This window comes from Electrophorus electricus, chromosome 4, assembly GCF_013358815.1.
Source record: "Electrophorus electricus isolate fEleEle1 chromosome 4, fEleEle1.pri, whole genome shotgun sequence".
In the NCBI taxonomy this organism is placed as follows: Eukaryota; Metazoa; Chordata; class Actinopteri; order Gymnotiformes; family Gymnotidae; genus Electrophorus; species Electrophorus electricus.
The window spans coordinates 28,626,218-28,641,740 of NC_049538.1; the positions used below are offsets into that span (position 1 = coordinate 28,626,218).

At 38.7% G+C, this 15,523-nt stretch overlaps 1 protein-coding gene across 1 annotated transcript; it reads left to right on the forward strand.

Moving 5' to 3' along the window:
- The first annotated feature begins 206 nt into the window (after positions 1-206).
- On the forward strand, positions 207-2,534 carry gnrhr4 (gonadotropin releasing hormone receptor 4). The gene is made up of 3 exons (XM_027004597.2): positions 207-461; positions 1,401-1,605; positions 2,020-2,534. Exons 1-3 carry the CDS (start codon positions 222-224, stop codon positions 2,532-2,534), a joined length of 960 nt encoding a protein of 319 aa, XP_026860398.2. The 5' UTR covers positions 207-221.
- Positions 2,535-15,523: the final 12,989 nt, after the last annotated feature.

Here is a 15,523-nt window from a genome sequence, read left to right on the forward strand (position 1 = left end):
GTGACCACGCCATCTGCAGCAGGACCGCGGAGCTGCGGCTGCCCACCTTCTCAGCAGCGGCCAAAGCCCGCGTGGTTATCACGTTCACCCTGTGTGCGGTGTCGGCTGCGTGCAACCTGGCTGTGTTGTGGGCGGCCAGCACCAGCACCCGACGCAAGTCGCACGTGCGCATCCTCATCATCAACCTGACTGTGGCTGACCTGTTGGTGACCTTCATCGTCATGCCTGTGGACGCGGCTTGGAACCTCACGGTGCAGTGGCAGGCCGGCGACCTGGCTTGCCGCACCCTCATGTTCCTCAAGCTGGTGGCCATGTACTCCTGTGCCTTTGTCACCGTTGTGATCAGCCTGGATCGCCATTCAGCTATCCTCAACCCACTGGCCATCAGCGAGGCCAAAAAGAAGAGCAAGGTAATGCTGAGTGCTGCCTGGCTTATGAGCTTTGTGCTTGCCATCCCTCAGGTAAGCAGTCAAAAAGCCTTGTTTTTTTTTTTCCCTTCCTTCCTTCATTTCTGCTCTGTGCAGTTGCATTGAGTACAGTACACTTACTGAAAAAAACCAAAGGCCAAATAGATGTGAAATCATGTAGAGAAAACACCTTGTGTTTAGACGCAACAGCTTGTGCAGTAACAGCCTACCTTTGTACTTAAAAAAATGTGCCTCATGTTAAACTTTGGCTTCATATTTTATTGCTTTGTGTATAAATGAATGCATGTGCTATGACTATTTTCTGCTTCTGTCCTTTAATATGTGAGCTTAATTGTGCTATGTGACAGGTCTTTAATCACAGGGACATAATTAGGTTGTTTTGGAGGCATAAGACTCACAGGAAATGTAGCTGCAGATAGCTTCTGGTATTGCATCAAAATTGTAGGGCATAGTAAATTCCATAGTTATGGTACTATGGTATAGTACTATTCTGCAAGTGAAATATTCTCAGTTCTCCAGTCTAACAAAATCTTACCTAGATGCTGCAGAGAATTTAATGAATAGTCTTCTGTCACATCTCTTATGACTAATAACACTTGTAAAATACAGAATTAGTGCAACGTTAATTGATTGATCTTCATGTCTTATTAATGTTGCTCACTGTACTAAACATCACATTCTCCATAGGGTAATTCTGTGGACAAAGCCTGATTGCTAAGGATTCTTGCTGGGATAAGGACATAGCACACAGTTAATAATGTTCATTCACTTAATAAGGTCCAGGATTTCACACATACAGTTAACCAACATCCAAAAAATGAAGATCCCATAAAATTACCAGCAGCCGATTCCTTTTGAAGAATTTTCTGGTTTAACTTAAAATTCCTTTGATAAGATTAATATGCCCTCTTTTTTACTGCTTTTTATGTGATGGTACCTGTAATGTTAAGATATCTTTCTGTTCCCAAACAGATGATAATATTCCACACTGTGACAATCACAGTTCCAGCCAACTTTACACAGTGCACCACACGAGGGAGTTTCATCCAGCACTGGCAGGAGACACTCTACAACATGTTCACGTTTGTGTGTTTGTTTCTGCTACCTTTGGTCATCATGATCTTCTGTTATACGCGTATCTTGGTGGAAATCTCTCGGAGAATGACCAAAGGAAACAGTAGGTCCTAGTTAAGTCATAAGCACTCAAAATTAGAACAATAAAGATAATTAACAAGGAGCTGAAGTTGTAATTATTATTAGTCCAGGAATAATATCTTGGTCATAATTCTGATTTATTATTTTCATGTTTAATTGCTGCCAATACGTTTAGTGTTTGGAAAGACATTTGATGTAAAAATCTCATAAATTCTTACATGCATATTATTCTCCCACTGGCCTACACTTAAAAGAGAATGTCTCCCAAAAAATGCTAAAATTAAAAGATAAGTGAAAATTACCGGAGACAATTTGGCAATGTGAAAATGGTGTCCTTTCCCATTAATTTATTGTAATCAGTGTTATGGTTTTTGATGCAAAGTTACATCATGAGTAAAAGTGATTGCAATTCTAAAATATACTGCCCTCCCTGCAGAGACTTCAAAAGGGGTCCACCTGCGGCGCTCCTTCAGCAACATTCCAAAGGCCCGTATGAGGACTTTGAAAATGAGCATCATCATCGTGACGTCCTTCGTTGTGTGCTGGACGCCATACTACCTCTTGGGGCTGTGGTACTGGTTTCTCCCTGATGACTTGGAGGAGACTGTTTCCCACTCACTCACTCACATCCTTTTTATTTTTGGCCTCTTCAATGCCATTCTGGACCCCATCACTTACGGCCTGTTCACCATCCATTTCCGCAAGGGACTGACTCACTATCGACGTGACAGAGCCACTCCAGCTGAGCCTGATAGCAACACGGTTCTAACTGGCTCTTTGAAGTGCTCACCGTCGCCATTGCGAATGAAAGGTTTGACGCAGGAATGTCACAGGATGGAAGCCAAGGAAAGCAGGGAGGACAGAAAGCCAGGGGCACACAGGAACATTCTAACAGTGCACAACAAAAGTGGTGGACAGATGAATCAGTCAGCTCCAGAAAGTGTGATATGACTATAGAATAATGACTGTGATGGTGAAGGCTTTAGGAGAAACTGTCCTGGCAGTCAAGATACGGAACTAGTAAAGCACAACCCTAGTTACTGACAAATTGGTTTGCTGTATGTGCACCCCAGGTTATATATTATGATATATATTATATGATCAAATTACACTTGGTATGCAATCATTAAAAGTTGGAAAGCAATCTATGAAAAATACAGAACTGATCATTCAGGCTCTTATGTTTATGTTTACCAAAACACTGTAGTGTATGAGTCACTATATAGTGTGAATCTTTAGACTGATTAGAACATTCCCACCCCTGTCAGCTTGTCATGTTTTGTGTTGCAGCATTCTGAAAAGTAAATAATTTTCACCCTATGCTGCAGAATAAATTAGGCTCCTAAAACACTGTAGAAGAGCAAATGTACCCACAATCAAACAGAATGTGGCTTTATGTTCTGAAACACTACAAATGCAAATGATTGCAGATGACTCACAAATGATTTTTTATTTGAAATGTTCAGTATTGTGCTTTATGCAGTATGCATTTTAAAATGTAGAAACCCTTTCGGCCCTACAAATATAGTATAATAATAAACCATGAAAGAAAAATGTTTTCCCATATAAAGAGAAAATGGTGTTCCTTTCACAGTGAGTGGTCCATAATGTCGTCTAGTTTTGCCTTTGTTATTTGTTGTGTCTTAAAGGCATCCAGTGGACAATGCAAGCCACTGGAATACTTCAGCTTGGAGAAATGTGATAAGCCAGTGAGCATATTGAGAGGAACAAACCTTTTCCACTGTGGGCATGAGAAATGTAATCTATTGGACTGAATGGATGCTGGTGCCAAAAGAGATGTGCATGAGCCAGAGTTTGGCATCAAGGTTCTCTCCCAGAAAGTAAAACACATAAACAAAAATAGATTAGTGCTGTAATATAAGTAAGATGGATATGTTGATTATACTCTTTCAGACCCTTCTGATCATTTAAAAATATTTTTGCTTTATATATCTAAACCTACATATCTAAAGTTTTTGCTGTGCATGTGACCATGTGCTCTTTCCAAATTACTGGGCAAAGAGCACCTGAGTGGAAATATTATTGTGTGCATGACATTATGTATCTCATCTGTTTCACTGCAATAGAAATTATATTTTGACAGTGTCCTACTGATCTTGTGACAAATTTAAAAAATGTATGTATAGTAGACATATACAGTGATTCCCAAATATTTGAGATTAAAAGAACAACAATGTTACCTATATCAAATTGATTTTTTCATAAAGTCATGTTTTTTGTGCAGAAAATAAAAAGGGCAAATACTTAGCTTTACATAACATAGTGCCTAGTGCCATTGCTATGTTAGTTGAAATGGCATCTCTAAATGTTGTCTGATTCAATAATCCACCTATAACCAACCTGTCAAATCAGAAGATACATTTAGGAAGGTTATTGTCTACTCCTGTCAAACAGTTACACAAAGTGCTGGTAAGATTATACAAACATGAACATATAGTGTTGGTAGGTTAGTCAAATATTGGTTAAATATTAAAACTGAGAGATGAAAAATACATTGGGCCTGTTCTGTTGAAAAACTACATAAAATTATCCAAATAAGTGGACTGAGATTCCTTACCAATTTGCTATGCTGTAGGAATACTATTTAGGAAGCTTCAGCTTCTAATGATATTGGCAATTCCATTATAGCACATTGTCTTACATCATCATATCATTCTGCTATGATGCACAACTGTTCTCATTCAGACAGCATAAATCAAACAGGTTATATTTGCATCACTGCAGTCAGCTTCATTTCAGTGAATCCAATAAGCAGAACTTCGTGCACTGGCCAACAAGCAAAATTTGAACAGTTCACTCTTCTTCTACCCCTGATAAATGTATACAAATTTCTTATTTTTAATAATAATGTTATTTTAAATAATAATACCAGAGAGATTATGTCTGGTGGTCACAGAAGCATAAAATAATTCAATAAATTATATACATTTTAATGAATTGATTTAGATAGATAGATAGATAGATAGATAGATAGATAGATAGAGAGAGAGAGAGAGAGAGAGAAAGAGAGAGAGAGAGAGAGAGAGAGAGAGAGAGAGAGAGAGAGAGAGAGAGAGAGAATTTATCCCTGAGAGACCTCAAGCACACATAGATATCAGACAATAATCAGGTACATGGTAGATAGTGAAATTGTGTAATGGTAAAAAGTTGAGTGTCCTGCATCTATTCATTTTCCTGAGAATTGATCAAAAGCTTATCTGACACAGGGTGGATGAGTTAGAGTCTGATAGCGATTGTCTCCATCCTACAATCTAGTTGGAGCTGAAAGTGATCTGCTGTTTGACAAGTTGGATGCAGAGGTCATGAGAGGAATTGTCCTTGATTAGCAGTTGTTTTACCATTTGTTTGTTTCTCCCCTGAAATACAAACTCCAGGAAATCCAGGTTGGTCCCAATGACCCTACCCAGCTTTCCTGAATAGTTTATTCAATATTTGGGCATCTCGGTAGAACATCTGAAGCATCATGTGGCATACACTGAAGAACCAGATGCTTTTTCAATACATTGGCTGACCTGTCCTTTCCTCTATACTCCCTCAATGAAACACGTTCTGTGCAGTCTGCGTACCAGCTGTAGTATAAGGTATCTGTACATTTCGACCATTGAGCGAGACAGACTAACTTATAAGGCAAATTGTGTGATTTTATGCTTGGTAGACTGATAATCATGTCTTGCCATACTTAAAACCACAGAGATGAAGTAAAGATGTTTAGTCATGACCCAGTTATTTTGCACTTCTGGTTAAAAATAAATCTCTGCATGTATATATGAGTCATGCATGCATGCATATTTTATATTTTGTCATATTTTAATCCCACAATTCCACAGAATGAAGAAGACATTCAACACTCAGGCAGGTCTACAACATTAGAAGTGTATGCCTTTTAAAAGATACATGCCTTAAATTTTAGATTTCATATCTACACACACACACACACACACACACACACACACACACACACACACACACACACACACACACACACACACACACAGTATGTTATTCTGTATATTCAAGTCAAGTCAAGAGACTTTTTATTGTAATTGTACCTATATACAAGTACACAGTGAAATTAAGTAGCATTCCTCCAGAACCATGGTGCAGCACAAAAGAAGAACAAAGTATAAACAATAAATATGCAAGACAGGACCAATAATCACAACAACCTATAGGGCAACACTGACCAGTGCATGGCTGGTAAAGTGGGTAAAGTGGGTAAAGTGGGTAAAGTGGGTAAAGTGGGTAAAGTAGGTGAATGTGCAAAGGATGTACCATACTGTGACATTTTAGCAGATACTCTTACAGCATACAGCAGTCACTGAGGTAACAGCCATTACGCCAATGTAAGAACACAGTATTTGTTATGAACCGTCCTGTCTATCTGGATCTGGTGTCAGGAATTCTGTAACTGAGCCACATTTCTGTGAAAACAAAAACACAGCAGTCTGTAAACTCACTGGGAAGTGCACTGGAATTGCAGACTTATGCGACTCCAGCGCAAATATAAAACTGTATCATATTATCTTTAAAATGTACAATCATCTCGGTATGTTTCTAATTGGATTATGTGCTGTTTGGCTACAGAGAAGCAAAAGACCCTGCCATCCTTTCTTAATTCAATTGTATATTATCTGGAAAGGGTGATTTTGACTGACACTTCACTTTCACTGGTCTTCCTGTCAAAAGGGGTCTAACGTTATATTTTAGTCTCAGCTGCCAATCATACTTAGTATATGTCCATGATTCTCTTCCCATGTTAACCTGTCATTATCATATTTTTATCTACCACATGCTGTGCAGAGTTGGGGGTGGAATAACAGATGAAGGCTTCACATGAACCCTGGCACTCGTCTCTGTTGTCAGTCCACAGGGATTTGTATCTATGCCTCTCTATAATGTGTGTAACCTTCCTGGTTTCGTGCACCATTAAGAGAAAAACAGAGAAAGGCATTGGGCAGCATGGTTCTACTAATCTCCATCTCTACATGTTTATGGGTGTCACAATTTCAGTAATGAAATTCAGGACAAGAAAAAAAAGGGGAAAAAAATAAAAATTTTATGGACCTCAGGAGAGCTGTCTCTTATTCTGAAAATACTTGAAACATTTGAATATCATAATGAGATGGACCATGTGTTGTAAGTAACATGCAGATTAGGGCAATTACTCCGGATGAAGTCAGATTGCTTCTTATGAAGAACACTTATTCATGCAACCTCTCATAGCCCCCCGGAAGATTGACAGTGCATTGCTGGTGGCATTTATTGTCAAAAAAATACGATATTGTGACTACTGAAAAAAAAAAAAAAACTTTTTGGTTGTCCAACTAAGAAAGGTCAGTTCATGAGGAAGAAGCTACTGCACATGAAAAACCACCACATGCAAATTAGACTGTCTCCTGGGGTGAGGAATTTCATCTTGAGTAACTGACAACTATTGGCAAAGGAGATTCAGATATAAATGTTTTCAAAAACTTACTTAAATAACATTTTATATGAAGGGTGTCTTCATGAGAAGTTCCATGACATCCGATCTAAATACTTTAGATCCATGAACATTAAAATCTACATTAAATGAATATATGGTTTACATGTACATAATAATAATATTAAATACTATGTCATTTTATTCAGGGAGCCCATCTCCACCAAAGGAAGAATTCCCATAAATAATATTTGAACAACCATTTTACCTCATCAGTGTAAGGGATTGAAATGGTTGACTAGAATACATTGAAATGCATTTTATTTGGATTTGTGCAAGATTCATTTGGCTTTAATGAAGATTGAATCATGAATTATTATAGTAGAACCTACTGCCTTTATTACAGCATGCTATTATAGTAGAACCTATTGCCTTTAAAATGCTCATCTTTATGAATGTTAAAGTCTTGTAGGCACTTGCCCAGATCACAGCCTCCACAGTAAATCTTCACAACCTCATACCTTGTGCTTTCTTGGGGTGGGGTGGGGTGTGTGTTAGGTGGTACAGACGAGGTTACTGATATGCACACCGCAATACTTGGTTTTGCTTGATTTATGGTGTGCTTGGAGATACAGTCCCCTATCTTCAGTGAACAGTATTGGGCCAAGCACACATCCCTAAATTGTGCCAATGCTTGGTGTGGTGATACGTGAGTTATTTATGTTGATAAATACTGAACAGTTACAAAAGAAGGGTTTAGTGCCCAGCAGGCTGGATTTCCAAATCAGTTGCTGTAAAAAGGTTGTATTAAATTCTGATATAATGCCAAGAAACTATGGAATGCCATTTGTGCCAAATGTAAATAAATTAAGAAATATTATGAAAACATTATGAAATAATGTTTTTTTTTGGTTTGTTTTTAATGTTTTTATTATGAAATAATGTTTTTACCTGGATGGAATGTTTTTACCTGGATGGAATAGGACAGGTGAATATATGGTTTTGACAGTGGATGGTTATGCTCTCCTCTGCTTCTGCAGGAAGTGGACACTGTTGTGCTTTCTTGGAGAGGAAATGGGTCTACTGGTTAGAGCCTCAGAGTATTCCAGGATAATTGGTGTGAGTGCCACAGAGCAACAGTCTTTGGGGCAGGTCACATTTGACATTTGTTTGGCACTGGTATAATGGTGGTGGCCTTGCAGTATGCGGGGACTACCGCCTACCTCTGGAACAAGATGTCTGTGAGGAAATGTGCTAGCCTTGTGTCAGTCCAGTCTGTATAGGGACCTCCTGATCAGTGCTGGAGAGAGAGTACAGGGTGTTTTCTTCACAGTATCGTTATCCTGTACTTCGAATTGTGCGCTGAAGTCATCAGCACATCTAGGAGGGAGGCATTAATTTTACAGGCCCTTATTGCTATTTCATAGTCAATAATGGCCTAAATGTCCAGTCCTATACACTGCAAGTCTCTGGTGTCCAAGGATTTTCCATGCATAGTTATACTTTTCTTCTCTGATGGTGTGGGGAAAATTCACCCTTACCTTCTTGAAGACCTCCTTGTCACCTAATGTGAAGGCAGAGTACCAGGTTTTCAGCATCACATGGACCTCTGCAGTCAGCCATGGCTTCTGCCTGGTTTGTGAGGAGACTGTGCTAGAAGACAGTAACATCAGCAATACTGATTTTGTTTGTTGCAGAGATGCTGTCCACCCTGTGATACACAGTACTATCGTCATATAGCAGTGGTGTCTTTTTCAGGATAAATTCTTACCTGTTTCAGAAGTGATATGGCATGTTTCAATCTGTAAGATGACATTAGCATAACTGAGATGATTAGCTCAGATGGGGGTTTGATTCAGCCTTGCATCACAGATGTTGTTCTAAACAAGGTCCAATGTGACATCCTTCTTGATGCAAATTTAACAGCTTGGTAGAATTTAGGGCACACTAACTTCAGGTTCCTGTGACAAAATAAAGACAGTGATGTCATACATTTGAAAATTCTGGACAAACAAATATGTGTGAGACTCCCACACACACACACACACACACACACACACACACACACACACCCACACACACACACACACACACACATTTCTTCTATACATAATTCACACATTACCTATTTAATTTAAGGCATGTTTCCATTTTCTGCAACAGCATGGCTAAAGGTAGAAAACGAGAAGGCATGCAAGTTGTCTGCTAACAGAAAGTGATTAGGCTTCACAACTCCTCTGCTATTTTAAGAAATATTGGAATATTGACTAACAGAAATATTAATTATTTCAAGGGATGTATAAAGCAATAAACCAGGTTGCCTCAAACATCAAGCAAGCAATTTTGCTAAAGCAGATTAAGAGCAAATTAAATGATAATGCTATTATCATGGTAATGGAAATGAAGTACTACCTCACTACTAACTATTTCCATGTTCTGAGAGAATGAGACAAATCTAATCATACCATTTGTTCACCTCTCTGCAGATGTGATAACATCACTAGACCAACCTTAGCATAACCCAATCTTTCAGTTAGAGATGTATTCATAGTAAAAATTGCAGTGTAGTACACAAGAACATTATGTATCTGTTTGTATTGCCTGTTGATGCTATGGCAGCCATGATGAAAGGATACTACAAATATCTAATAAAGAACTTTTATGTTGTAGAGCTCTTTATTATGGATCAGTGGAGGAAAGAATTTATCTAAACTGATCTTTGAACTTTATAATCCCATGGAATAAATACGATTTAAACATCTACCATTTTGAACATCCTAAAATTTGCTTGCATAGATGAAAACTGACTTGTCAGAAATGGTCTCCATCTCTGGAAACCTTAGAATTGATAGATTTTTCTATATATTCAAAAATAAATATGTTTAAGTGAATGTTATCAGATTCAACAAATTCAATAGTAAACATTTTTCAGTGCTTGCGAGTGTCCCTGAGGTCAGCTGGTGTTATTGGAGGAGGATGATGAACTGTATATATTTCTCTCTTTCTTAACAATAGAGTAACTCATGCATAAAGAACTGCGTAGTCAAGCAGGTTCAGACATCTTGTAATGTGACCAGCAGTTTGAAAATATGCAGTGGCAGACTTCACATGTCTCAGAGGAAGCACATAGCTGCATTCCTTCTTCCAGAAGGACTGGTGCAGTACAACAGAGAAGACTCCGTGGATGCTAGCTGGTGACAACTAAGCTTGAGGGAATAATTGGACAAAACAAACAACTGAGAGCAGTAACAACAACAAAACACTACCTCATTATCTAAAATGTTACTTTTATTGTATTACAGGCAACATGGAATGGTTTTTTTTTTTTCTCACAGGTAGAGAATTTACTACATCTGAACTGCTCTGCTCATTTTCACTTTTTCTCTATTTCTGGTTGCTATGTTAGATCATAAGTTCCAAAAACAAGATAGACTGATTTGGCATGCTTAATTGGAAAAATTAGGTGATAGCACAGCATTTTCAGCACTGATCTCGCTCCTACCATGTCTACCCACAATAAATTTCACTTCAGGTCTATTTTGAATTACAAACCTTAGTAAATAACAAAGACGGTGAGTAGATATGCCTAAATTTACAGTTGCCAATCCTTGTCCTGTTAAAAGTGCTATAAAAGGCAAGGTGCTGTAACATGGTAGCTTTGGCAAGAAAACTCCAGGATCCGTTTCTGTACAGAAGTTGGACATAACTGTCACGATTAGTCCTTCCCATCTTCCATGTTCCGTGTTTTCCCTGTCTTGTGTATTTTAGTTCCATTCCGTAGGTTCGTTTTCTCCGCCCCTCATTTGATTTTCCACACCTGTCCCTCGTATGTATTTAAACCCTGCCTTGTGGCCTTGGTCTTGGCTGTTCACTGTGTTCGCGTTTAGGTTCATTGCATTTGTGAATTTCATTGTTTTCCCCTTGCGTGCGCCTGTGTGGAATATATTGAATATTTGAACGTGTTGGATGTATGTAAGCCCGTCTTTGTTTCTAAGCCTCCGTGTGCGTTAACCTGTTATTCTAGCCGTTTTGTTTTTCCTTAACTCTGTACGTTTCCTCCTAGTCTTTGTTCTGGAATGCTTTCCCTGTTTGCCTTCAGTTATCCTAGCCCTTGCTTTTTTTTACCATGTATCCCCGTCATCTCCATGTTGGCTCTATGACCCTAGACCGTTATACTGACTCTGATTTTGGATTTGCCCATAATAAATCTCGCTCTTCTCCGCAAATGCGCCCGCCTCCTTGCCGCTCACCGTTACAATAACAAAGGTTGTCAACACTGTTGTTTGCATGCCATGGAACCACAAGGCACAAATATACTCTCCAATAGGAGAAACAGCACTCTGTAATAAATTCTTGGAAGCTGAACTCTTTCTGATAGGTGGAGACAATGCAAGACCTCTTCCCCTGAGTATGTTGTGGCCCTTTTGGGTTTGATGTGTAATTAACTGTAATTATTAATAAAATGCAGGCATGGACGTGTAAATGACAACAGCTTCCATCCAGATTACAACAGTGTCTATTGAAATAAACAAGAGCCTATACAGAGGAACAATAACTTATTCAAAGAATATGTAAACATTTTTACTCACAATTCACAGTTTATTGGCCAAATGTAAGATAAGGTGACTGAATTCCATAGACCTGCACAACTGCCATTTCACCAGTTTAATCACAGAGTGCCAGCAGGAGAGACAGACATTCTTGAAGACACAAAGTTGTTATAGGGCTACTGATCGCTCTCCAGGGTTCTGAAACAACAGTCTCCTGTGTGTGTGTGTGTGTGTGTGTGTATGTGTGTTTTAAAGAACCATTCTTTGGGATCAGTAGCTGCCTTATGGCAGAATGCCCCTTTCACTTGACCTAGATAATAAGCAGCACCCAATGCCACTCATCTCCCTAGACCACTGTTTTCAAATAGGCCAATCTGGGAGGGTGATAACTTGTGGTAACGAGCCTGTTCTCTCTCTCATTCCTACACAATATCTCCAAGACTGAGGCTGCAGGAGTCTGCCAGGAGATTCCAATGATAGAATGTAATTACAGAACCATGTACTACAGAACCACATTTTGCATGAACTGTTCACCACAGGACAGTAGCTCATTTTGGCATATTCAAAGGTTTCTTTGAGAGTTTCAATTGAAAATGAAACAGACTCTTAGTAACCAATATTTGCAATATAGCCTGCTTGTTACCTCTGGAAAGGAAATACCTGCCATATATTTCCACCAATCATAACCTGAAACAAGCTCTTGAATCCTTATTTTTTCAAAGACATTATTGATGATGAGCATTGATTTAATATGAAAACCAGCAGGGGCAACAACCTTGATACATACTCGCTCACTGGAACAACACCTGTTCAATTTAAATCATTCAAACAAGTGACCTAAAGGCTATCATCAATACAGAGACTTATTAAGAGATCCATTTGTTGCAATAGCCTTTCTGATAGACACCTGCTCACCTCAGAATGTACACTGAAAGTTTTCAAGACCCTCTAATTACCTGTTGAAATGAATGTATTTGGTTGTTAAAAGGCTAATGGATATTATCCGTATTGTAAAAGTAAACCATGCTATATGGTAACAGATGGCAAATGCAAAAATAATCACAAACTACACACAAGACAGTGAGTTGTGCTCAGGCTCACTATTTACACTCTGAACACAGAGATTATATCTCAGTATAATCTAATTAACCTTTTCCTCTGCCTTGCAGAGTAAAAACCATGCTAGCAAGCCATTCATCAAATTAACATTTTCAAGGCTATCATATATAAAGACATTAGGGAGTAATTTTTTAAGTGTCAGTGCATCTGCCCTATCTAAATGTATTATTATCTACACTCTCTGGTCAGTTCAGGCTGCCCTACCATTGTCAAGTGTTGTCATCAGAAATGTGGGCAACATGAGGAATAAAAAGGAAATGAGAATGTTTTCAGGAGCGAGAGCTTAAGGGCTTACTTGTACATTCAGCTCACCTAACTTGGCCCACAGTCAACAGGAAAGTCTCCATGACTACTGTACAAAAATATCTGTATGTTTTTTTGTTGCATAATAATAATAATAATAATAATAATAATAATAATAATACATTACATTTTAATGTGCCCTTCAAGAAACTCAAGGACAAGGTATAGTAGTTTTTGTCTCCATAGGAAATAATGATCTCCAGGAAATAAGCATCATCCTAATTCAAGTACTAATTTAAGACTGTAACAAAATATCAGAAGGCCAATGGTGGATCCAAACACAACAGAGAGAAAGAGGCTCACAGGGCATCTTTTCAAAGTGATGTCTACTGATATCAATTACATTTCTTTATAAGTAATCTGCTACATGCACTATTCTGGAAAACAAGGACATTAATGTAATGTTTTATCTGTGCATAACTGTGCATAACCATATACTGCACTGAAATTGGCAAGAGAAACTATAAATCTTCCACACATAAGGGTTACACATTTAAAAACATGAAATCTCTAATGTCATTAATTTCTAAAAACACATACACATATGTAAAAAAAAACAACAACTTTGTAATTCTAAAGTGCAGGCACATTAGTTTTATGTTGCCAAGCAATCATTAGCCAACCTCTACCACATTTCTTCACTTATATAAATCATCAGCTTTACTTTTATGATTATTTCTGTTCAGTTGAACTAAAACAGGATCTCAACAGAGGTCTCACTAATGCAGACTAAAAGTGCAAGCATGTCTTACAATCACATTGATATGGTCGATGTTGTCTCTGTACCATACCACCTGTCACAACCAATACCCACAGTGACCAAACTGCAAACAAAATTTCCTAAAGATAATGTGTGCCAGTGCACTTTTAAAAACTAGAAATATATCAGATAAACTAGACAACTGTAGTATAATAAGCAATAATAGAAATATATTTACTGACCAAGCACTGCTTTGCAGCTGATCTCATGCAATACTCATTAAAGGTTCAGAGAGAATGAAGGAATAATTAAGTTAATGAAATGTTCCTTGTCCATGGGAATAGTCTGAAAGGTACCTACATGTATGCTACTGAGGACTAAACCACTGTATTTTATACAGACAGACAGTAGAACAGAACATTTGTACTGGTAGAGGACTGATCCACTGTATTTTATTGCACCGCCTTTGACCGCAAGACCCTCCAAAGAATAGTGAGAACAGCTGAGAAGATCATTGGGGTCTCCCTTCCCTCCATCACGAACATCTACCTAACACGCTGCATCCGGAAAGCCACCAACATTGTGAAAGACCCCACACACCCCTCACATGAACTGTTCACCCTTTTGCCATCTGGAAGAAGGTACCACAGCATCCAGTCCCGCACCTCCAGACTGTGCAACAGGTTCTTCCCAGAAGCCATTAGACTCCTGAACTTTGGCTAACTCCAATTCCAATTCAGATTCCAAAATGGGCACTTTTATACATGCTTATAGACAGTCACTCACACTCACACACACACACACACACACACACACACACACACACACACACACACACACACACACACACACACATACATACATACATATCTATACACACACTCACACATTGTTTTGCATTGGACTAATGCTGAAGTCAAACCTCACACAAATAAACTATGCACTCCTGTTGCAGTCTTGCACATTATCCTACTTGCTGCTGGAGTACTGTACTAAACCAGTACTGTACTCTGAACTGTTCTGGCTGCTACCGGTGACTGCTATGTTCAGGGTAGCATGTCACTGATTGCTATGCACAACTCGCTTTACATATGCCCAGTACTGTATACTGTACTAAATTGCACTGTCTACTCATTTTGTATTTTGTATTTGTCCTGTCCTGTATTTATTATTGTTTATTTAATGTTTATATAATGACATTTTGCACTATATTGGACTGTTTGCACTTGTGTAGCATATTGTCTGTTGCACTGTTGTTTTTATGTTGCACCATGGTCCTGGAGGAACATTGTCTCGTTTTTGTTGTGTAAAAATGTTTCAAAGTAACATTCTCATAAATGCCAGGACCCAGTGCCCAGAGCATCACAATGCCTCCACAGACGTGCGTTCTTCATGTACTGCATCTTGGTGCCATTTCTTCCCCAAATAAGCAATGCAAATGCCTCGAACTGTCCACATGATTCAGCAAATCAATCCACCTTCTTGGCCCACTTCTGATGCTTACGTGCTCATTGTAGGCACTTTCAGTGGTGGACAAGGGTCAGCATGGTTACTCTGATCGATCTGCAGCTACTCAGCCCCACACACAGCAACCTGCAATGCAGTGCGTGTTTTGACAGCATTCTATCATTGCCACCTTTAACTTTTTTCAGCAATTTGTGCTAGAGTAGATCTTCTGTGGGATTGAACCAGATTGGCTTGCCTTTGCTCCCCATATACATAAATGAGCTGTGGGTACCCATAATCCTGTCGCCAATTCACCAGCTGTCCTTCCTTGGACCACTTTTTGATAATTTCAGAGCATCTCCTGCCATTAAAGAGATGC